The following is a 25,002-nucleotide window of genomic DNA, read 5'->3' on the forward strand; positions in this document are numbered from 1 at the left end:
TAGTATTGTCAATGTAACTGCGTAGGTGCACCAAGAAGTGCTTCCTTAGCTGGTCCCCATCCTGAATGAGAATATTAAGTTATTATCTTAGGAGTTTTCACATAGTAGAATGTCAAAATGCGAAACAATGAAAACTAACCCTGCAAATTGGTAGATTGAGACCATTCCTATTCCATGACTGCATAGAACTAAAACTAATGAAAAAAAAGGAGTTTCAAATCACAAGGAATGGTGTGCTGCCAGTGGATAACATGGACACACACCATCAATGTGATGGGTAACAGGACTTGTTGATACTAACACTAAGCTCCAGATGGGAGGTAACCAGTGAGTATAAAGCAATGGCCATACAATATCTTTTGTCATCTCAGCAAGCCATCTAAAGCATAAAAAATACTTCAGGCCAGCTTATCATTGAAATCATGTGGGCTCATTATAGACTTTAATCCCAACATTAAATACTCAGAACATGGTATGGTACAGTCCCCTGAAAAATGAACAGCAGCAAAGGGTCATAACTCCCCAAACCTAATAAACATTATCTATGTAATGGAACAACTGTGCTTCTAGTTATGTGGTAGGCTTCGAGGTTGGCTGGAAAGTTTAAAGGAATTCAAATCAACATTATTCCTAGCAGAAAATGGTTAAACGAAATTAACATATTTTTTAGAGGTAAACAAAAGTAAAATCTGCACATTGAGAATCATGTAGAAATTAGATTGAAGTTCTAAACCGTTATCATATATGTGAGTTTTCTACTAAGCTTAGAATAATTTGTGGTCAGGCTAGCCATGTAAATCACGATCCAGCTTGAACTGCAGACCAACTTCTCCATCAATCCTGAAATAAAGCAAAAAAAATGAAAACTTAAACATCTGATATATATTCTTTGGAGGTACCGAGATGTATGATCTAATTTCCCCTTCCAGTATGCACAGATTCTTAGCATAAAACATTTTTTACGCTAATTTATACATGTGTGGACCTGACATATAGGTGACCTACTCTATTTAAGCTTGAAAGCGGCTGAGATGAAGTTGAGAATATGAAGTGAAAGCTTGGAAACAACCAACTAAAACAAACAACCGTAATTTTCGATGCAAAACTTGAGCGCTCCAAACAACCGATGCAAAATTACTTCCACCAATAATATGGTGAACATTTGAACACATTAGTCGGCGATAAAGAAGATAATCATATGCCAAGTAAATAATTCAGGTTAAAAATAGCATTCGACATTTTTTTATTATGATTTAAGTTTGCATTAGAGTGCCACTTACTGAGAATTTCTCTGATTTGTCTAAAAAAAGTCCCTGATTTTTATATGGTGGCTTGCCTGCATCAGCATCTTCCCGGAGATGTGCCGGTGTGTAATTCACCAACGCATTACAGAGCACAGGCTTCTCCAGTGGCCAAAGAGTACCTGTATCAGCAGCCTTTTCCATAAACAATAAGATATACAGTACAAAACTGATACTCTAGAATCTGTATAATAATGTACAGGTATAGAGTTCATTGACAGTGGGTCCATCAGGACAGGAGTTTGCATCACAGATTTACAATAATAAAGCCTGCTACTGATACTACAAGATATGGTGGCATTAATTGAGGAAGGGGACATAAGACAACAGGCAGGAACTGTACCTTTTCAAGAATATATCTTTGAGGAAATAAATAAATAATCTCACGTGGATACATAGTCACTCAAACTTCTTATTTCAGGTACTGTTTGTTTTCAAACGGTTACTGGTTAGTATAGACAAGCATGTCATTTTCCATGTGCTATCCTACAGAATGAGGCCTAGAAAATGTAGAAGATGAGTTGGATTGAACAGTTGTGCATCATAGATTCATAGTTCACTCAAAAAGGTAACAAATCTATGCAGATGACACAGAGCAGCAGAGAATCAATTTCAGTGCAACCACTGACATTAAGTACTTTCTGTAACTGCAACAACATCTACAAAACTCTAAATATCTGATTGGCAAGGTCAGTAGTTCTTTCTTCTTGTATAACAGGAGTGTCACCTCTTATCTAACAAGCAAGCATTGTCAATACACAAGGCTGAATGTGTATAGGAATCAGATAATTTTCTCCAATATATGTAAAATCACCCGTACGAGATTGATATCAAGATCCAGAGAGCGTTTCACCCTGTGTTCCAAGGCTTCATTTGTATCATAAATGTACAGCTGCTGTACTAAATGGTCCAAACGTTTCCTACTCAACATACCTTCTTTATCTTCTGCCATCATCCAAACATATTGTTCTCTCAAACGCCGCCGTTTCTTCCCAGAAGATGCCTCTGACACCGATAAATGGTTAGAATACTTTGTCTGTAAACTCGAAATGAGTCAGTCCGTAATGATTCGCCAGCATACCTTTCAGTTGAACTGATCGAACTGAGTTACTTCTAGGCAGAAAGCTTTCTTGTCCCTGGGCCCCTTCAATTATAGATGACCCTCTGCATGGTGTGTTTAGCATGTTGACGGAAGATTGTGTTGATTCAAGTTGACCAATACCTACAATGCTACATTGCATCATATGCACTTCATAGTGTTAGAAATTATTTGTCGAAACGTCCACGTGATACTTGGACGTTGGTGGCTGCAGCTTTCTTTGCTAGTCTGGAGATCCGGAGCTTCTTGCAGTGCTCTGCTTTCTTCTCGTCGGATAGACTTGCATACCACCCTTGACCACTTCATTTGTTGCACCCAACGCCTGCATCTTCTGGGCGATGGTTCATATCAGTCGAGGCTGCAGTGGTACATATTACACGTGCAACAATAGGAAACATAACACATTACTTACGACAGCACAATCTCTCAATACAGTACTCTGCAAAGTTAATGAACGAACCATGTGTTTGACGTACTTGCCCATGGTCAATGCTAATCAGAGATGCAGCCTTCTTTTCTGCGCGGACCGCCCGTCGCTTCTTGATGTATTCTGCTCTTTTGTCATTGGACATTCGCGCCCACCCATTTTGACCACTCTTTGGGTTTTTTTCTCGCAGTTCTTCGCCCGCTTGATTTGCATTCACATGAATAGGCATATTCTTGAGGTCTTTAAACAGGCAACATTCCCCTGATCCTACCGGGGATGGAGGTGGATGATGATTCTTCATCAGTGTCACGTTTAAAAACCAATGGGATTAAAAAAACAAAATGGCGAACTTCTTAAATCAGGTCAAGCACATAATGATGGTACACCTCTAATAAATTCATAATACACAGGGATCTAGACTGGATTCTTAAATGTTGCGAGAAATGCACAGGGATCAAAACTGGATCCTTAAAAGTTCACAAGCTTTTATGTAGTACTTTTCTTGCAGTTTAATAGGCTCTGTTTGGCATTGCGTTGGATTATGATAATTCAGCTTATCAGACCAGCTTTTGATGTTTGTTTGACCAACCGTTAGTTTTGTGGCTATTTTCCCACGACTGATTATTAAACAAGCATATGGAAGCACAATACATCATAGTTGAGCAACTGCAAGCTGAATTGGAGGCTCATATAAGGCTATCTGCATATATCAGTACAAGGAAGTCCTAGGTACGAAAAAGAAATTAAAAACAAAACGATACTTCAGTTGGGTACTACCTCACTTATCAGCTCCACCCTTTCTATATGTAGTAGTATTATAATATGATGAGTGGCAAAGTACAGACCCAATATTTAAAAGAGATGTATGAGTGCTTTTGTTTCTCTGCATTGCATCTATTCTCACCTTCCAAAAATGTCAATTCCTGTAAAGACATGAATTTCACATCAATCAGAAGAGATATCTGAGAGTTTTTTTTGCTTCGCCCTATAGACCCTGTAGAAATCTCCTCCTGACTACATATAATTTGGAATCAAATGGTTCGGATAAATCCAGAACAGAAACATGCAATCTGTATACACTTCAAGCATGCAAGCAGAAAGCTGAATATGAAGCACGTCGTAGTGGTTTACCAAAAGGAAAATCACATGGGTTTCTTCTAATTATTTTGTTGGCCTATCCATGGTGTTTCATGAAACCAGATCCCTTTGATTGCTATATAGAGTACGAGGTACACCGTACACCCAATTGGTGGCTTGATGTTAATGTGAAAAAAACCTGATCAAAGTTTGCCGCTGGCGAGGGCCTGAACGTGGCGGCGTTGGCGGACCGTGCTCGAGTCTGTGGGGCAGCAGCCGACCAAGAGGAGAGCGGACAACGGCGAGCCCGTGGGGAAGCAGAGGAGGAGCGGCGAGCGGTGATGGTGATGGCGATCCGCGATGCATCCGTTGGGCAGCAGAGCAGAAGGGCGATCCGCGGAGGAGGAGCGGCTGGCAGGGCGGCGGCCGTGCGCCGGCGTCTGCAGCAGAGGAGGAGTGGCGGGCAGGGATGCCTATGGCGATCCGCGGAGGTTCGGAGTGGCAGACAGGACGGCGGCCCTGCGCTCGCGTCGCAGCAGATAAGGAGCGGCGGGCGTCGGGGACAGAACGTGTGGTGTGTTTCTCAGCGGAGTCGTGCGTGCAGTTGGATGATACGTGGGGTACGGAGGATTAGTGGCCTGTTTAGTTTTTTTGGGTCGATGGCTTGTTTAGTGGCTTGTTGTGTTAAACACAAAGACTTTTGGGCCATTAGATCTTGTCGATGGACGCGCTTGATTGTTTGGATCTGCCCCTCTCTTTCTTTTATAGTGATAGTAGATAGTAGATGAGCACCTCTGAGAGGCTGAGCCGACATATATCATCTTCAGATTTTACGAAGTCACCATAGAAACCTCGTAGTCGACGGAAACGTCTTTTCACACTGAATACGCGTCGCTGAAAAAGCTAAAATAAATCTAGGATAAATGCGAGCACCAAAATTTGAACTCTTGTAAGCTAGGGATACTATTGTCCTCGTAAGCACAAGAAATTTTGGCCGGACTATTTAACGAGCTACGGGTACAGTTGCCGAATCGCCGACATCAGGTTAGATGCTCAACTCACGATTGTGGATACATGATCCACTCCACATGCATGATGGCGAATGAGATACCTCGTTTCACCACGCAGAGCGATGCTGATGCTTGCTCAACATGCATGTGACCCATATTATCATATAAGTATGGTCGGTCGATGCAATTGTGACGTGGCCACAGGAGCACTAGCATCAAGCTGACCGATCGATAATAGAAAGCCCGTTGAAAATAAGCATAATGTCCCTCTTATTAAACTTTTCGCCGCACCAAACATATGTACTACCACTACTATACATATGGTAATTAAGTTCTCTTCATATTATTCGCAGCTTACAGCGGCTAAGTAGGTTCCCTTGAATGATATTATTCGATTTACACAGGAAAATAGAATGATATTATTCGAGACGTCGCAATTATATTATGCTAATCAATCCCTCACGTACATTACAGATTGTCGCAGTTAAATTATTAAGTCCTCAGGGCTTTCATTGTCCAAGACTGAAACATCTCACAAGCCCTGCATATATAATCTACTCCCACTGTTCCACAATGTAAAGACGTTTTTGGCACTACATAGTGCCAGAAAACGTCTTTACATTGTGAGACGAAGGAAGTATATCTATATCTAGAGATAACCGCTTGTCCTATAGTGGTTACCCAAAGAGCTCTTTTATGGTACCCTGGGGTAAATTCTGACCTGGAGTTTTCCCCTCCTCCCGCCGGCTTGGTCATTAATCCTTGCCTTCTTCGGTCGCCGTTCCGGTGGATGAAGGAGGTGGGGATCTCGATCCTCGGGCCCCGATGTGTAGATAGGGTAGTTTTAGTCTCCGGTGGCATCATTGTGAGGGGTGGGACAGGGAGGGGCGAGCAGCGGCTACACCCCTGCCAATCGCTCGCCCCCCTCAATGATTTGTAACAGGTACTATACTATGTGTGCTAATTGGCCGGAGCTAATTGCATGGTTAGCCCACATACAAATTATTAATTGAACTGGCTACACAAATTATTAGAAGCCAAAGCCCAATGGCTCATGTAGGCATGTACGTTTTGGCCTCGCTAGCTACTCTTTTGACTTTCCTAAACAAAACAAAAAACTACTCTTTTCACCGATTATCTGAACGTGCGTACATGTATGTTCTGCCCTAGGGCGCCATTTTTCCACTGCCGCCGCTGCTCGCTCATCATGACAATGCCATCAGTTGACTTACAGTGTCCTCTCCGGTGTCAAACGTAGGCTACATACAGATCAGAGCACGGCTAAACGTCGAGAGATCAGATAGAGGAACAAGGTATTAAGATTTCTATTCTGAATTATACAATCTTAGTTTGGTCAATTGATAGTATGTGTAATGAAGGTCATTAATCTATTAATCAAGTTTTTTTTGCTATAGTAGTCAAAGATGAAACAAAAGGCACCAACTATTAAGGGGATAAATTCTTTTTTGAAGCCAATTTCTTCGACTTCAACCTCCAACATTACTGGTGTCGAAAATTTAAATCCATATGAGGAGGAACCTATTGCAAATAACAATATCGCTGATCAAGAGGTTGTGGCATCGATGGAAGTCGGAGAACAATGTATAATTGGAAGCACAACTTATGAGAGTGACCCAGTAAGCTCCAACAAATTTGAGAACTCCATGCTAATAAGAACAAACAAGCACAACTCTTTTATATTCTGGAGGGTACTTATCAACCTTGCCTGAGAGAATATCCATACATGATCATTTTATATTTTGGAGAGCAATTGTACAAACAACTGCAAATATGGTTGTAGAAGCAACTAAAGCTTAATTAAAGTACAATTGATTCCATCAAGTAAGAAAGATTCTTCTATTTTGAGAATGACAACATATATAATATACTTTAGTAAAAAGTAACAATTTCTTTTCTTGATGATTTCATGAGGTGGTTAACATTTGAAGATTGTGCTTATAGAGATAACGATGAATCTCCACAATCTACAAATCAAGGTAATCTTCTTGAACTGCTGAAGCTGTTGGCTTATTAATTTTCTCGAACCATTGAAGTTGTTGCCTTATTAGAGCAAATAAATGATGTTGTCTTGGAAAATGTACCAACATATGCGAACTATAGCTACATATCGTGCTACAAGAAATTCTTAAATTACTTCCTCGAAAAGTTCAGACAAGAATCAGAGAAGAAAAATTATACTAATAAAGTTATGTATATGGTAGACGAAACTTTAGATGAATTAAAATGAATAAGAAATGCTTTTAGCTTTTCGCCCCCTCATGTCCAAATCCTAGCTCCGCCCTTGGTTGTGATGGAGGATTTGATGCTACCCTCGAATAATGGATCGGCCCCCCTCCCTCCTTCCCGGCGTTCTCTTCGGCGGCGCTAGGATGGGGGGGGGGGGAGGGGGGGTGTTGTGTTTGCGCCTGATGACGGGCGACATCCAATGGAGTGGATGGCGTGGTGCGGTGGCTTGGTCCTCCAGTTCCCTTTCCGTCCGGCGTTATCTGGCGAGTAGAGACCTCGCTGGGGAGCTCATGAGTATGGTGTCCCCCTCTTTCATCTGGCTGGAGGTGGGGTTGGTCCTTGGCTGCTGGAGGTCGTTCTAGGCGCCGACGGTGGTTTCCGCCTCCTAGTTCTTTGCAGGAATCCTTTGGTTGTGGCCTCATCCCTGATGTGCCGGTCCTTCTGGACTGAAGATTGGAGACTTCCCGTCCGCGTAGATGCCATGAGATTCAAGGTCTGGCCAGCTTCGGGTGAAGCGGTGGCGGCGGCGCCGCGCCCTCGTCCCGCACTGGGGGATATGGTAGCTAGATTCTCCAGAGACCTGGATGTATTTTCTATTTTGTTTGGGGTGTTTGTACAGCTGTTTGATCCTTCAATATAGATCTGGGGGCTTTATCGCAAAAAATCGATATCTATATCTATACCCGCTAATAAAGTGATTAGTGTTTCTGCCCGTCCGTCATGCCTCTTTATAGAAAACCCCTTATGGTTTGATGAATTAACCCGCAGTCCTACTTTAAGGGACACAATGATACATTTTATTTTATTTTATTAAAACCCCTACACTTTCAGGTAATTAACTAGCAGTTCACTTTGAAGTGACCAAACGAATCGCTTTTGCATTTTTATAGAAAACACCATGTCTTTGATGGTAATTAACCCGTAGTCCACCTAGAACAAATGTTTTTTTTGAAATATTCATATCTTTTAAACCATAGCTTCAATTTTAACATGTTATATATTGAATTTCATTAGAAAACTGTGTAGAATCCGAATATGATGTTATTTTACCTCTTAACCACTTTTAGAATGCTATTTAGAGTGCAAGGATAGAGAAGAGGAGGCCTGGCGAGGCGCTGCCATGGGAGTGGCTGCTGCGGGCAGAGCGGCAGGAGGCGAAGGTCATCAGTCGGCAGAGCGACGGGAGGCGGAGGTCGTCGGCTGGCAGAATTGTGGGAGGCAGAGAGTTGCCATCAGCACAACAAAAAGCTAGCGGTAAAGAGTTGACCAGACGGCAATTTTCCTGATTCTTGTAGTGCATGTTGAAATGAAGAAAATTGACCTATTGGGGGCTTGACTCAAAATTTGACTGCAAAGAGCTGACCAACCCACAAATTTTCCGATTCCACTAATGCATGTTGAAATAAAGAACATGTGTGTTGCAGTGCACGGGCTCTTTTGCTAGTCTGTAAAAAGCTGGGCGTATGTTGTGTCTGTTCCGTGAAAAAGGTTATGCAAATCACTGTTATTAGGGTGCATATTTGAATACATATGCCTATCGCCATCGATCGATTATACTCCCCCCTTTTAAGAATTAGTATCGTGGTTTTAGTTCAATTTTTTTAAAAAGTTTGATAAAAAGAGCGCTCTCTCCGATTTCTATTGTTAGAAACCACATATCTGTTACAAACCACCTAGATTCTACAGCTAAACAGCAGTGAACTAAGAAAGATATGATGGCCGATCTGAGATAAAACAACATGGGCTAGCCCCATCTGTCTATCCAGATCACAAAGAGTGAGGCTATATCAACATAGTATTGCCGATAACCCAAAGGACAATGTTTAAACTTCAACATTCATCCTCTTTGGATTTCCATAGCTGAGATCTCCATAACGGATGTTTACTATCTTCGGTTGTAGATAGTTTTAACGACACACAAACGAACATAAGCACCAAACTAGGGAGGTATAAGATAGTCCAGCAGCCGTCGGCAGAAGTCGAAAGGAGCTTTTACTGATGGAATGCTTCATTTTAGGTTGCAACAATTCAGCGAGTTATCTTCCATCCCAGCGCAGCTCTGAAGACCTCGCCAGCGATGAACTCAACTTTATTTATGCCCTCGCTTAACAAGTTTTGTCTTTCTGGGTTTATCTGCAAAATAAGCCAATCATGAAACAGTTTGATAAAGGGGAAAAAAGTAAAACACAACAACCATGCATTTGTGCTCTGTTTCTTTTCTTTTTTATTGTTATTCGTTTTTCTTGGTTGTCGTTTTCTTTCTTCTGGTTTACTTTTCTACTTTTTTTTTCATGTTTTCGGCTTTGGTGTTTTTTGTGTGAAAAAGTTCGTCAGAACCTATTAACATAGGATCTAGTTTTAAAGATCTCGATGCGAGAAATCCAATGATAAAAATGGTTCAAAATTTGAATGCACAGTTTAAGAGATAAAACATTTTGAATAAACAATCAACAACAAAAAAACAGCCAGGTTGTGACAAGTGAGGCACATGCAGTGTGCCAATAGGTAGCACATGAGAAGGTTGGTGTGACCTTTGCAAACAGTATCCTTATATAGTGATTTCGGGATAATAGGCGAGGCAACACGTGAAGGGAAGTGCAAATGGGTTGACCCAATAGGGTAACTCACTTAAGTGGTTATTTTCTTTTGGTTTCCCATTTATTTTTTGAAAATAAAGTGGTTGGACCTTATTTATGTTTCTAAAATAATATAAAACCATACTAAAAAGTAAAACATATATTTTAAAAATATTTAGTGTTTATTTAAACAACGTTCATTTTATATTAAAAAATGTTCACTGTATATTTTAAAAACGTTCACCATACATAAAAATGCTCAAGATATATTTAAAAAATCTTCACCATATGTTTTTAAAATTTTCATCATATATGAAAAATAGTTCACCGTAAATTAAAATGTATGCCATAAATTAAAAAAAATCAATGTATATTAAAAGTTGTTAATTAAATATTTTCTAACTCATATATAGGATTTGTTGTTCCAACTAATTGCATTTTCAAGCTTCAGTTGTAAGAAAATATTAGGGTATCAGTCCTGCGTAAGATAAGCACAAGGGAATTTGGCCGAACTAATTAACGGGCCGACGAGTACAGCTATCTAATCGTCGACAATGTACTAGATGCTTAATTGGAGACGTCCTAGCCAGCGCTGACCAGGAGAACCAGTGCTAATGCGCCCGGCCTTTCTGAGCTGGCCCAACAAAAGCAAAGCAGCTCAGACGCTCTGCCGGATGCAGTTGAGCGCTAATCAGTTAGCATTCCAAAAGTTATAGATTTGAAAAAACTTGGCAGAATTTTAAAAGTTCCCAAATTTGGAAAATGTTCATGGGTTCTAAAAAGACTCGTGAATTTGAAATTCTTTTACAGATTTATAAAAAAAAGTTTACGAATTTGGAAAAAGTTGGCAGATTTGAAAGGTTCATCGATTTTGAAAACAAATCACGAATTTGGAAAAAGTTTACAGATTTGAAAAAAACATTCATTGAGTTTTAAAATAAAATCCTGGATTTGAAAAAGATTCGTGGGTTGCGAAAAAGTTCACCGATTTTGAAAAAGAAGTTCAGAAATTTAGCAAAAGTTTATGGATTTAGAAAAAAGTGCACTATTTTTTTAAAAAATTAGAAGCTTTGAAGAAATGTTAATGATTTTTAAAAAAAAATAAGAAATCAAAGAAAGTTTTTGAATTTAAAAACAGTTCATGCATAAAAAATTTAAAAGAAAAAAAATCAAACTTGAAAAAAGTTCACGCATATGAAAATGTAAAAAGGAAAGAAAAATAAAAAGAAAAAGAAAAGAAAAAAACTGAGTAAGCTGCTTTTTAATCATTTGAGCGTGACATATTCAAAAAAGAAGTATGTAAGCATGAGATGTCATTTTCCAGACTTCACACGTCTTACTGATCTAGAGATGTTGTTGGTGTATCATTACTCATCAAAGACTTGGTAACATGTATTGAAGTGGTAACTAAGAGTCGGACAATTTGTAAATGTTATAGGGAGAACACGTTGAATAAACTGGGTCTAAAATGAGGATTACCTGCAATAATAGTCATGGGATGACTCTTCATGTTAACCAACTTTTCAGCTTCCCTCAACAGTTTTCCAGCCAAAATAACAACAGAAGCTGTTCCATCACCAACTTTATCATCTTGGACTTTTGAGATGTCTAAGAATCATCAAGGACTACATTTCTCTCAATGAGGGAGAACATCCATACAACGAACTAATCAAACGGGGTCAGGAGAAGCTATAAGAAGCCTATACTGCCATATCTAGAAACAAGCATCATCTCAGCAGGAAAAGCATCAAGCAGTAGATTCAAACAAAAGGATACCAACAAGGACCTTGGCAGCAGGGTTGTCGATATGAAGTGACTTCAAAATGGTAGCACCATCATCATTTGTAAGGATCTTGTCCTGGACATAAACAAGGTAACATGTAAATTCCAAGGAAAGTCCTCTAGCATTCGAATGGCTGGCGCCATCTTTTGCCCAGCTGCAATTTTTTCTCCGTGAGCAGCACATACCGTTCCTTTTGGTCCCGATGTGGTCTTGACTGAGTCTGCGGTCGCCATGGCGTGTTGAAAAGATGCCTGCCAGAAGGACAAAATCAAATGAGTAAGAACCCCACATAAACAAAGAGGCTGAACGATGATTCAACAAAGTATTACCTCCGTTCATAAATAAGTGAACTAAAACCACATCACCTATTTATGAACGGAGGGAGTAATATTCAGCTTCTGCAGTCGAAGGAGAGACCGGTAAACTCATTGGGCACGGTTGCAAAAGCGCATTATCCAACAGCAAATATAGCGTCAGTGTGTGTGTGTGCGCGCCGCGGAAACCTACAGATCCTACTAAGGGAGGCTGACGGTCAGGTTGTTGATCTAGTACTTGTCGAACTAATAATATATGGATTTTGCAGTCTGAGTGAGATGAGTAAACTAATTGCCCGCAGTTGCAACAACGTCATCGAACTAAGGGCATGTATAATGGTTGATAAGACAGTCTTATCTTAAGTCTTGCATGTAATTTATGAGATGCCAAAAATGGATGTCTACAATAAGTCATTTCTCAGCCTTATCTTCAATAACTAGCTATTCCTAAAAATGTGGTGAGGCATATTATGCTAAGAGATCATCTCTTACAAGTTCTCTTTTCTTCACCTCATCATTTATCTTACGTGTCAGCACCATTGTACATGCCCTAACTAACGACGAACTGACCCAGACAGACGAAAAAGGAAAACAAGTACGTAGATCAGATGAGAGGGGGGTGGTTACCATCCTGGCGCGCTTGGCCTTCTCCTGGATGGCGTCATCCTTGAGCACCCTCTCCATCCGCCCAACCACAAAGACAGAAAATGTCAGGAATCCATCGCTCTGATCCAACCACGGAGAAGAGAACTCAACCGACCGGGGGCGGTCTGGCGGAGCACCTTGGGGACGGGCGACGGTGCAGACGCAAGGGAGAGGTGGATCTCGCTCCGTCTCGTCGTCGGGGAGGCTGCAAAGGCGGCGGTGCGGAGCAGAATAAGACACACAGCAGCAGCCTAGGGGCCAGTTCTTTTCGGCGATTCTTCCAGAATCGCCCCCTTCCCCAGCTTCTCCTAGAATTGCCACTCCATATTTTTTTTATAATCCTATCTAGTTAAAATCTAATTAGCTAGGATTGTAAAAAACATATGGAGTTGTGATTCTGGAATAAGCTGGGGAGGAGGGCGATTCTGGAAGAATCGCTCAAAAGAACTGGCTCTAGGGCTTGCTTAAACCGGCGCGTGTATGGGAAGCACCCCGCATATGGGCCAGGCCCAGCGCACTAGTGTAATGAGCAAGGCGTGCTAGGCTGCTCTAGACCAAGAGTAGGGACCAACTAGTTAACGAGCGTCTACCTCAAAAAAAAAACTAGTTAACGAGCGCTTCTTCGGGAGCCTCGCAACGATCCGCGCCACTTGGCGCGCTCTCAGCCATTCGTCATGTGTCGCGCTCTGGACGCTCCCTTCGGATTTGTTTTTTTTTATTTTTTCGCACACGTTTTCTGTTTTTTAAACAGTTTTTTTCTGGTTTTTTTCAACGTTTTGGTTTTTCCCCGGTCTTCCTTAGTTTTTTGATAAAAAATTTTTGAAAAAAGAAATTTTGCGCGAAAAAACGTGTTTTCTTTTTTTTTTCTTTCGCGAAAGTCATGATTTTTTTCTACGAGAGGCACACTTGTGCTTTAGCGAGAGTCACGGCCGTGCCTTTCGGAAACTGAAAAAAACACGTTTTCTGTTTTTTTCTTTCTTTCACGAGAGTCACGGTTTTGCTTCCGCGAGAGGCACGGTTGTGCTTTCGCGAGAGTCATGGCCGTGCCTTTCGGAAAGGGAAAAACAAAACGCGTTTTCTGTTTTTTTTTTCTTTCACGAGAGTCACGGTTTTGCTTCTGCGAGAGGCATGGTCGTGCTTTCGCGAGAGTCACGGCCGTGCCTCTCAGAAAGGGAAAAAATACGTGTTTTCTGTTTTTTTTTCTTTTGTGCGAGTCACGGTTTGCTTCCGCGAGAGGCGTGGTTGTGCTTTCACGAAAGTCACGGCTGTGCCTCTTGGAAACGGAAAAAAACGCGTTTTCTGTTTTTTTCCTTTCACAAGAGTCACGGTTTTGCTTCCACGAGAGGCACGAGTGTGATTTCGCGAGAGGCATGGGTGTGCCTCTTTCGAGAGGGAAAAAACCGTGCTCCCGGTTCGGTTTTTCGCCCGGTTTTTTTCGTCCGTTTTTTTTTCTGAAAAAAGTTTATCAAAACCTATCAACATGGGATCTAGTTTTGAAGATCTCGACATGAGGAATCCAATGGTGAAAACGGTTCGAGATTTGGACGCACGGTTTAAAAGATAGATCATTTTGAATAAATGAATCTATGAAAAAAGAGAAAACTCCCAGGTTGCGGCAAGTGGCGCGCTGTATGTGCGTCACTTATCGCGACCTGGAAAAGTGGAGTGTTCTTTGCAACGAGTACTCCTTAATTAGTGATTTCGCCAAGAGTATATATGCTGGTTTGCTGTTTTTTGTCCTCTAAATGTTCAAAAGTTTGCTAAAAGCATCTCCAATAGATGGTTCAAATGTAAAAGTAACTAAGTTTTGGACCATTTGAGACCAAAAACGCAGCTCCAACAGACGGTTCATATGTAAAAAAATTTGGACCGCGGCCTCCTCGTGATGTAAAATACAACACCTCGCAGTGCAAATTTACATCACGAGGTGCATCTGGTCCAAAACCAGCCGTCGCCTGCGAACGCCCAACCATCAGTTCCTTTCCTTTCCGGACCGCCCGCCCGCGACCTCCCGCCCGTCCGCCGCCGCCCCACCGCCGCCCCGCCGCATGCCGCCCGCATCAGATCCGGCGCCGCCCTGCCCCCTGCCGCTGTTTCCACGCCTCCGCCCCGCCGCACGCTGCCCGCATCAGATCCAGCGCCGCCGCCGCCCCGTCGCCTCCACGCCCCACCGCCGCCCCGCCGCACACAGCCGCAGCGCACGCCGCCGCCCCGTCCGCCCCGCCGCAGCTCCGACCTGCCGCAGCTCCGCTCGCCGTAGCTCCGACTGCCCTGGCTTCGTCCGCCACCGCCCCGCCCGGCTCCGTCCGCCACCACCCCTCAGCTCCGCCCTGCCCGGCTCCATCCACCACCGCCCCGGACGCACGCCGCCGCCACTCCACCACTCTCCGATGGCGCCGAAGAAGACTCCGAAGGGCAAGTCGGGCTTCTTCGGTGTGAGGCAGAAGCTCTCCTGTAACTTCGGAGTGGAGTTCTCCGACACTGAGAGGCGTTGGTGGATCGGCATGTACCCCTCCGCCCACGAGGCCGTGCGTGCCTACGACGTGGCGGTGTGGCGTGTCGAGAGGCCTCGGGAGTACCTCAACTTCCTAGAGATCGAGAGTCGGGCGGAAGCGGAGATGCTTGTGCCACAGGGCATCAAGATGAAGGAGATCCCGACGAAGAAGAAGACGGCGAAGAAGCCCTCGGTTGTCGTTAGTGCCGGTGAGACCGACGAGCAGGTGATGGTGAGGTTTGCTCGGGAGCATTCGGAGTACGTCCAGGCCGAGCTGGAGTACTACTGGAAGCGTGAGGCGGGGCAGAAGAAGAAGGGGGCGAAGAAGGAGGACGAGGACGGTCCCTCGACGGTGATCCCCATCGAGTCCTCTTCCGAGGAGGACTAGGCAGACTTCTCGGAGGAGGAGGAGGAGGGGTTGACGACCCGGAGAAGGAGGAGTTCTGGGCGCAGTTCCGTAGCTCTGACGATGAGGAGTAGTTTATCTAGTAGTTTGAATTGTTGGGGATCGTAGTAGAAATTTAAAATTTTCTACGCATCACCAAGATCAATCTATGGAGTAATCTAGCAACGAGAGGAAGGAGAGTGCATCTACATACCCTTGTAGATCGCTAAGCGGAAGCGTTGCAAGAACGCGGATGAAGGAGTCGTACTCGTAGCTATTCAGATCGCGGTTGATTCCGATCTAAGCGCCGAACCACAGCGCCTCCGCGTTCCACACACATGCAGCCCGGTGACGTCTCCCACGCCTTGATCCAGCAAGGAGAGAGGGAGAGGTTGAGGAAGACTCCGTCCAGCAGCAGCATGACGGCGTGGTGGTGGTGGAGAAGCGCGAGACTCCAGCAGGGCTTCACCAAGCACTACGAGAGACGAGGAGGGAGAGAGGTAGGGCTGCGCCAAGAGGGAGATGATCTCGTGTGTCTTGCAGCCCCCAATACCTCAAGTATATATAGGGGAAGGGGAGGGGCTGCGCCCCCATCTAGGGTTACCTCCCTAGGGGTGGCGGCAGCCCCCAAACCCATCTAGGGTGGCGGCCAAGGGGGGAGAGAGGGGGACGCACCTAGGGTGGGCCTTAAGGCCCATCTGGACCTAGGGTTTGCCCCCTCCCACTCTCCCTTGCGCCTTGGGCCTTGGTGGGGGGCGCACCGGCCCACCTGGGGCTGGTCCCCTCCCACACTTGGCCCACGCAGCCTTCTAGGGCTGGTGGCCCCACCTGGTGGACCCCCGGGACCCTCCTGGTGGCCCCGATACGTTACTGATAGCACCCGAAACTTTTCCGGTGACCAAAACGGGACTTCCCATATATAAATCTTTACCTCCGGACCATTCCGGAACTCCTCGTGACGTCCGGGATCTCATCCGGGACCCCGAACAGCATTCGGTAACCGCGTACATACTTTCCCTGTAACCCTAGCGTCATCGAACCTTAAGTGTGTAGACCCTACGGGCTCGGGAGTCATGCAGACATGGCCGAGACAACTATCCGGTCAATAACCAACAACGGGATCTGGATACCCATGTTGGTTCCGACATGCTCCACGATGATCTCATCGGATGAACCACGATGTCAAGGATTCAATCAATCCCGTATACAATTCCCTTTGTCTAGCGGTATAGTACTTGCCTGAGATTCGATCGTCGGTATCCCGATACCTTGTTCAATCTCATTACCGGTAAGTCTCTTTACTCGTTCAGTAACACATCATCCCGTGATCAACTCCTTGGTCACATTGTGCACATTATGATGGTGTCTTACCGAGTGGGCCCAGAGATACCTCTCCGTTACACGGAGTGACAAATCCCAGTCTTTATTCGTGCCAACCCAACAGACACTTTCGGAGATACCCGTAGTGCACCTTTATAGCCACCCAGTTACGTTGTGACGTTTGGCACACCCAAAGCACTCCTACGGTATCCGGGAGTTGCACAATCTCATGGTCTAAGGAAATGATACTTGACATTAGAAAAGCTTTAGCATACGAACTACACGATCTTGTGCTAGGCTTAGTATTGGGTCTTGTCCATCACATCATTCTCCTAATGATGTGATCCCGTTATCAACGACATCCAATGTCCATGGTCAGGAAACCGTACCCATCTATTGATCAACGAGCTAGTCAACTAGAGGCTTACTAGGGACATGGTGTTGTCTATGTATCCACACATGTATCTGAGTTTCCTATCAATACAATTCTAGCATGGAAAATAAACGATTATCATGAACAATGAAATATAATAATAACTAATTTATTATTGCCTCTAGGGCATATTTCCAACAGTCTCCCACTTGCACTAGAGTCAATAATCTAGTTCACATCGCCATGTGATTAACACTCACAGGTCACATCGCCATGTGACCAACATCCAAAGAGTTTACCAGACTCAATAATCTAGTTCACATCACTATGTGATTAACACTCAATGAGTTCTGGGTTTGGTCATGTTATGCTTGTGAGAGAGGTTGTAGTCAACGGGTCTGCAATATTCAGATCCCTATGTATTTCGTAAAACTTTATGTCATATCGTAGATGCTGCTACCACGTTCCACTTGGACCTATTCCAAATTGTTGCTCCATTATACGTATCCGATATCTCTACTCAGAGCTATCCGGATAGGTGTTAAGCTTGCATCGACATAACTCTTTACGTCGAACTCTTTATCACCTCCATAACCGAGAAACATTTCCTTATTCCTCTAAGGATAATTTTGACTGCTATCTGGTGATCCACTCCTAGATCACCTTTGTACCCTCTTGCCAGACATGTGGCAAGGCACACATCTGGTGTGGTACTCAGCATGGCATACCGTATAGAGCCTATGACAAAAGCATAGGGGACGACCTTCGTCCTTCCTCTTTCTTCTGCCATGGTCAAGCTTTGAGTTTTACTCAACTTCACACCTTACAACTCAGGTAACAACCCCTTCTTTGACTGATCTATTTTGAACTCCTTCAAAAACATGTCAAAGGTGTGCGTCCTTTGAAAGTATCATCAGGCGTCTTGATCTATCTCTATAGATCTTGATGCCCAATATGTAAGCAGCTTTATCCAGGTCTTCCTTTGAAAAACACTCTTCAAACAACCATTTATGCTTTCCAGAAATTCTACATTATTTCGGATCAACAATATGTCATCCACATATACTTATCAGAAATGTTGTAATGCTCCCACTCACTTTCTTGTAAATACAAGTTTCTAGCAAACATTGTATAAACCTAAAAGCTTTGATCACTCCATCAAGCATATATTCTGACTCCGAGATGCTTGCTCTAGTCCACAGAAGGATTGCTGGAGCCAGCATACCTTTTAGCATCCTTAGGATCGACAAAACCTTTTATTGTATCACATACAACTTTTTCTTACGAAAACTGGTAAGAAAACTTGTTTTGACATCCATCTGTCAGATTTCATAATCGAAAAATACAACTAATGCTAACATGATTCCGACGGACTTAAGCATCGCTACGGGTGAGAAATTCTCATCGTAGTCAACTCCTTGAACTTGTGAAAAGACTCTTTCCCATAAGTCGAGCTTCATAGATGGTAACATTACCGCCCACGTCCGTCTTCTTCTTAAAGATCCATTTATCTCAATGGCTTGCCGATCATCGGACAAATCCACCAAAGTCCATACTTTGTTCTGATACATGGATCCTATCTCGTATTTCATGGCTTCTAACCATTTGTCGGAATACTGGCCCACCATCGCTTCTCCATAGCCCGTAGGTTCATTGTTGTCTAACAACATGGTATCTGAGACAGGATTACCGTACCACTCAGGAGTAGTACATATCCTTGTCGACCTACGAGGTTCGATAGCAACTTGATCCGAAGCTTCATGATCACTATCATTAACTTCCTCTTCAACCGACATAGGTGCCACAGAAAACATCTTTGTGTGTTGCATCACTCTCTGGTTGAAGTAAAGGTTCGACAACCTCATCAAGTTCTATCTTCCTCCCACTCAATTCTTTCGAGAGAAACTCCTTCTCGAGAAAGGACCCGTTCTTAGCGACAAACAATTTGCCCTCGAATCTGAGATAGAAGGTATACCCAACTGTCACCTTTGGGTATCCTATGAAGATGTGTTTGTCCTCTTTTGGGTTCGAGCTTCTCCGGCTGAAGCCTTAAGCATCGCAGCCCCAAACATTAAGAGACGACGACTTCGATTTCTTGCCAAAGCAATGTTCACATGACGTCGTCTCAACGGACTTAGATGGTGTCCTATCTAAAGTGAATGTAGCTGTCTCTAACGCATAACCTCAAAATGAAACGGTAGATCAGTAAGAGACATCATAGATCGCACCATATCTCATAAGGTTCGATTACGACGTCCGGACACACCATAACCCAGTGGTGTTCTAGGTGGCTTCAACTGTGAAACAATTCCACAATGTCTTAAGTGATTGCCAAACTCATAACTCAGAAATTCTCATCGATCAGATCGTAGGAATTTGATCTTCTTGTTATGATGGTTCTTAACTTCACTCTGAAATCGCTTGAACTTTTCAAATGTTTCAGACTTGTGCTTCATTAAGTAAATATACCTATATCTACTCAAATCGTCAGTGAAGATGAGAAAATAGCGATATCCACCGCACGCTTCAATTCTCATTGGATCACACGCATCAGCATGTATGATTTCCAACAAGTCACTTGCCCGTTTTATTTTACCTGAAAACGGGGTCTTAGTCATCCTGCCCATGAGGCATGGCTCGCATGTGTCAAGCGATTCAAAATCAAGTGACTCCAAACATCCATCGACATGGAGTTTCTTCATGCATCTTACGCCAATATGACCTAAGCGACAGTGCCACAAGAAAGCGGTACTATCTACATCTTTTGGCGTGAACATGTGTATTACCACGACTGAGATTCACTGAACCATTCACATAGGGTGCATGACCATGAAAGGTATTATTCATGTAAACAGAATAACCATTATTCTCTAACTTAAATGAATAACCGTATTGCAATGTACATGATCTAATCATATTCATGCTCAACGTAGACACCTGATAACATTTATCTAGGTTCAATACTAATCCCAAAGGCAGACGGAGCGTGCGATGGTGATCTCATCAACTCTGGAAACACTTCCAACACACATCGTCACCTCGCCCTTAGCCAGTCTCCGTTTAGTCTGTAGCTTTTGCTTCAAGTCACCAATAATAGCAACTGAACCGGTATCCAATACCCAGGTGCTACCAGGAGTACTAGTGAGGCTACCAGTGACCGTTCCCCTTATAATAGAAGCACTGAGTCTCAGGTTTGGGTTCAACCTTGGGTTCCTTCACTGGAGCGGCAACTGGTTTGCCATCCATGAAGTTTCCCTTCTAGCCCTTGCCCTTCTTGAAACCAGTGGTCTTGTTAAACCATCAACACTTGATGCTCCTTCTTGATTTCTACCTTTTGCGGTCTTAAGCACCGCGAACAGCTCCGGGATCAACTCCATCCCTTGCATGTCATAGTTCATCACGAAGATCTAGTAGCTTAGTGATAGTGGCTAGAGAACTCTATCAATCACTATCTTATCTGGAAGTTTAACTCCCACTTGATTTAAGTGATTGTAGCACCTAGACATTCTGAGCTATTCTCCTCCATCTTGTTGGCAAAAGAACTTGTCAGAGGTCTCATACCTCTCAACACGGGCATGAGCCTGAAATCCCAATTTCAGCTCTTGGAACATCTCATATGTCTTATGGTGTTCAAAACGTCATTGGAATCCCGATTCTAAGCCGTAAAGTATGGTGCACTAAACTATTAAGTAGTCATCAGGATGTGTCTGTTAGGTGTTCACAACATCCACATACGACATTGTAGGGGTTTGCACATCGAGCGGTGCATCAAAGACGTAAGCCTTCTGTGTAGCAGTGAGGACACTCCTCGGACTATGGACCCAGTCCACATCATTGCTTACAATATCATTCAACTTGGTCTTTCTCTAGGAACGTATTGAAACAGAGAGCTACAACGTGAGCTATTTATATACAACATATTTGCAAAGACAATTTAGACTATGTTCATGATAATTAAGTTCATCTAATCAAATTATTTAATGAACTCCCACTCAGATAGACATCCCTCTAGTCATCTAAGTGATACATGATCCGAGTCAACTAGGCCGTGTCCGATCATTACGTGAGCCGGACTAGTCATCATCAGTGAACATCTTCATGTTGATCGTATCTTCTATACGACTCATGTTCGACCTTTCGGTCTTCCGTGTTCCGAGGCCATGTCTGTACATGCTAGGCTCATCAAGTCAACCTAAGTGTATTGCGTGTGTAAATCTGGCTTACACCCGTTGTATTCGAACGTTAGAATCTATCACACCCGATCATCACGTGGTGCTTCAAAACAACAAACCTTCGCAACGGTGCACAGTTAGGAGGAACACAATTCTTGAAATTATTGCGAGGGATCATCTTATTTAAGCTACCATCGTTCTAAGCAAATAAGATGTAAAAACATGATAAACATCACATGCAATCAAATAGTGACATGATATGGCCAATATCATTTTGCTCCTTTTGATCTCCATCTTTGGGGCTCCATGATCATCGTTGTCACCGGCATGACACCATGATCTCCATCATCATGATCTCCATCACCGTGTCTTCTTGAAGTTTTCTCGTCATCTATTACTTCTACTACTATGGCTAACGCTTTAGCAATAAAGTAAAGTAATTACATGACGTTTATGTTGACACGCAGGTCATAAATAAATTAAGACAACTCCTATGGCTCCTGCCGGTTGTCATACTCATCGACATGCAAGTCGTGATTCCTATTACAAGAACATGATCAATCTCATACATCACATATATCATTCATCACATCCTTTTGGCCATATCACATCACATGGCACATGCTGCAAAAACAAGTTAGAAGTCCTCTAATTGTTGTTGCAAGTTTTTATGTGGCTGCTATAGGTTTCTAGCAAGAACGTTTCTTACCTACGCCAAAACCACAATGTGATATGCCAATTTCTATTTACCCTTCATAAGGACCCTTTTCATCGGATCCGATCCGACTAAAGTGGGAGAGACAGACACCCGCTAGCCACCTTATGCAACTAGTGCATGTCAGTCGGTGGAACCAGTCTCACGTAAGAGTACGTGTAAGGTCGGTCCAGGCCGCTTCTTCCCACAATACCGCCGAATCAATATAAGACTAGTAACGGCAAGTAAATTGACAAAACCGACGCCCACAACAACTTGTGTTCTACTCGTGCATAGAAACTACGCATAGACCTAGCTCATGATGCCACTGTTGGGGATCGTAGCAGAAATTTAAAATTTTCTACGCATCACCAAGATCAATCTATGGAGTAATCTAGCAACGAGAGGAAGGAGAGTGCATCTACATACCCTTGTAGATCGCTAAGCGGAAGCGTTGCAAGAACGCGGATGAAGGAGTCATACTCGTAGCGATTCAGATCGCGGTTGATTCCGATCTTGTAGGATCGAAAGTATGTCTAGAGGGGGGGGGGTGATTAGACTACTTGACCAAATAAAAACTTAACCTTTTCCCAATTTTAGTTCTTGGCAGATTTTAGCTATTGTAGGACAAGTCAAGCAATCATCACACAATTCAAGCAAGCATGCAAAGAGTATATTGGTAGCGGAAAGTAAAGCATGCAACTTGCAAGAACGTAAAGGGAAGGGTTTGGAGAAATCAAACGCAATTGGAGACACGGATGTTTTTCCCGTGGTTCGGATAGGTGGTGCTATCCTACATCCACGTTGATGGAGACTTCAACCCACAAAGGGTAACGGTTGCGCGAGTCCACGGAGGGCTCCACCCACAAAGGGTAATGGTTGCGCGAGTCCACGGAGGGCTCCACCCACAAAGGGTCCACGAAGAAGCAACCACCCACAAAGGGTCCACGAAGAAGCAACCTTGTCTATCCCACCATGGCCATCGCCCACAAAGGACTTGCCTCACTAGCGGTAGATCTTCACGAAGTAGGCGATCTCCTTGCCCTTAAAAACTCCTTGGTTCAACTCCACAATCTTGTCGGAGGCTCCCAAGTGACACCTAGCCAATCTAGGAGACACCACTCTCCAAGAAGTAACAAATGGTGTGTAGGTAATGAACTCCTTGCTCTTGTGCTTCAAATGATAGTCTCCCAACACTCAACTCTCTCTCATAGGATTTGGATTTTGTGGAAAGAAGATTTGAGTGGAAAGCAACTTGGGGAAGGCTAGAGATCAAGATTCATATGGTAGGAATGGAATATCTTGGTCTCAACACATGAGTAGGTGGTTCTCTCTCAGAACATATGAGTTGGAATTGTGTATGTGTTCTGATGGCTCTCTCCACGAGTGAAGAGGAGGTGGAGGGGTATATATAGCCTCCACACAAAATCCAACCGTTACACACAGTTTTCCAATCTCGGTGGGACCGAATCAACAAACTCGGTCGGACCGAAAAGGTAAACCTAGTGACCGTTAGAGATTTTCAGTGGGACTGACATGCAACTCGGTAGGACCGATATGGTTAGGGTTTGGGCATAACGTAATCTCGGTGAGACCGATTACACAAACTCGGTGAGACCGATTTTGGTAATTAGCTAACCAGAGAGTTGGTCAGGCAAACTCGGTGGGACCGATTTGCTCTTTCGGTGAGACCGAAAAGTTACAAAAAGGAAACACTGAATTTACATTGCAATCTCGGTGGGACCGATCCGCTCTTTCGGTGAGACCGAAAGTTACGAAAGGGAAACAAAGAGTTTCCAATCCCATCTCGGTGAGACCGAGATCCCTATCGGTAGAAGCGATTTGCTAGGGTTTGGCAGTGGCTTATGACAAGTGAAACTCGGTGGCGCCGGATAGAAAGAATCGGTAGGACCGAGTTTGGCTTTGGGTTTAGGTCATATGTGGATATGGGAAAGTAGTTGAGGGTTTTGGAGCATATCACTAAGCACATGAAGCAAGAGGCTCATTAAGCAACACCTCATCCCTCCTTGATAGTATTGGCTTTTCCTAAAGACTCAATGTGATCTTGGATCACTAAAATATAAAATGAAGAGTCTTGAGCTTATGAGCTTGAGCCAATCCTTTGTCCTTAGAATTTTGAGGGTTCCACTTTCACATCCATGCCATGCCAATCATTGAGCTTTCCTGAAATAGTCATCTTGGAATAGCATTAGCTCAATGAGCTATATGTTGTTATGAATTACCAAAACCACCTAGGGATAGTTGCACTTTCAATCTCCCCCTTTTTGGTAATTGATGACAACATATAGATCAAAGCTTCGACAAATGATAATAAGCATGAAATATATCGTCGCTTTGAGAAGTATGTGATAAGTAAGAGCTCCCCCTAAATTTGTGCATATTTAAAATTTGCTTTGGACTGCAAATGCACAAAGAGTTAGAGTCATGGGTTACTCTTCCATGTCACATACATCTTGGTGGAGCGCTTAAAATGATAAGAATGAAATACATGCATTCATCACCAAGAATAGTGAATGATCACATAAGATAGATAAGATAATAGCATTAAGCAAACATTAAGTGTAGCTTATGATCAAACACATGATCATCAATGTCTCAAGAGCAATGACATAGTATCTCAAGCACTCAAAAGCAAACAAAGTTCAAAAAACCACCAAATAAAGCAAGAGAGAAAAAAGCAACACTCTCTCTCTCTCTCGAAGCCTATGATCTATACATGTTTCTCCCCCTTTGGCAACAAGTTACCAAAAAGTTCCTAGAAAATGCATAGTGCTAGATCGATGCTCAGGCTTGATCTTCAAGTGGTGGTGGAGTCCGGATCACTCCAAGGACGAAGGCTTCTGTAGACGCTGAAGTAGACGCTGGAGTTGGGGCTGAAGTAGATGCTGGAGCTGGTGGAACTGAGGCTGTAGCTGGTGCAGAAGTGGTGGCTCTGGTGTCAGCAACTGGCACTGCAGACGACCTTGGACCTCGTGGCACTCTAGCAAAGGCATCAGTTGTAGTCCTGCCTCTCCTCTCCTGCATGTCATCCTGGAGCTGCTCCACTGCAGTCTGAATCTCTGTC

At 43.5% G+C, this 25,002-nt stretch overlaps 1 protein-coding gene, 1 long non-coding RNA gene and 1 pseudogene across 2 annotated transcripts; 1 reads left to right on the plus strand and 2 right to left on the minus strand.

Annotated features, from left to right (window-relative positions):
- Nucleotides 1-62: 62 nt before the first annotated feature.
- LOC125546329 (uncharacterized) lies at nt 63-4,457 on the minus strand. Its single transcript, XR_007300598.2, has 3 exons — nt 2,383-4,457; nt 2,235-2,306; nt 63-1,423 (listed from the first exon to the last, which is right to left on the minus strand). It is a non-coding gene; the product is annotated as an uncharacterized LOC125546329 (long non-coding RNA).
- Nucleotides 4,458-9,250: 4,793 nt separating this feature from the next.
- LOC147982449 (T-complex protein 1 subunit beta-like) lies at nt 9,251-12,518 on the minus strand. Its single transcript, XM_087517339.1, has 5 exons — nt 12,462-12,518; nt 11,706-11,771; nt 11,514-11,595; nt 11,217-11,345; nt 9,251-9,294 (listed from the first exon to the last, which is right to left on the minus strand). Exons 1-5 carry the CDS (start codon nt 12,516-12,518, stop codon nt 9,251-9,253), a joined length of 378 nt encoding a protein of 125 aa, XP_087373465.1.
- Nucleotides 12,519-14,869: 2,351 nt separating this feature from the next.
- Nucleotides 14,870-15,453, plus strand: LOC125542194 (uncharacterized; annotated as a pseudogene).
- Nucleotides 15,454-25,002: the final 9,549 nt, after the last annotated feature.

This window comes from Triticum urartu, chromosome 3A (assembly GCF_056163025.1).
Source record: "Triticum urartu cultivar PI428250 chromosome 3A, HENAU_Tu73, whole genome shotgun sequence".
NCBI classification, from domain to species: Eukaryota; Viridiplantae; Streptophyta; class Magnoliopsida; order Poales; family Poaceae; genus Triticum; species Triticum urartu.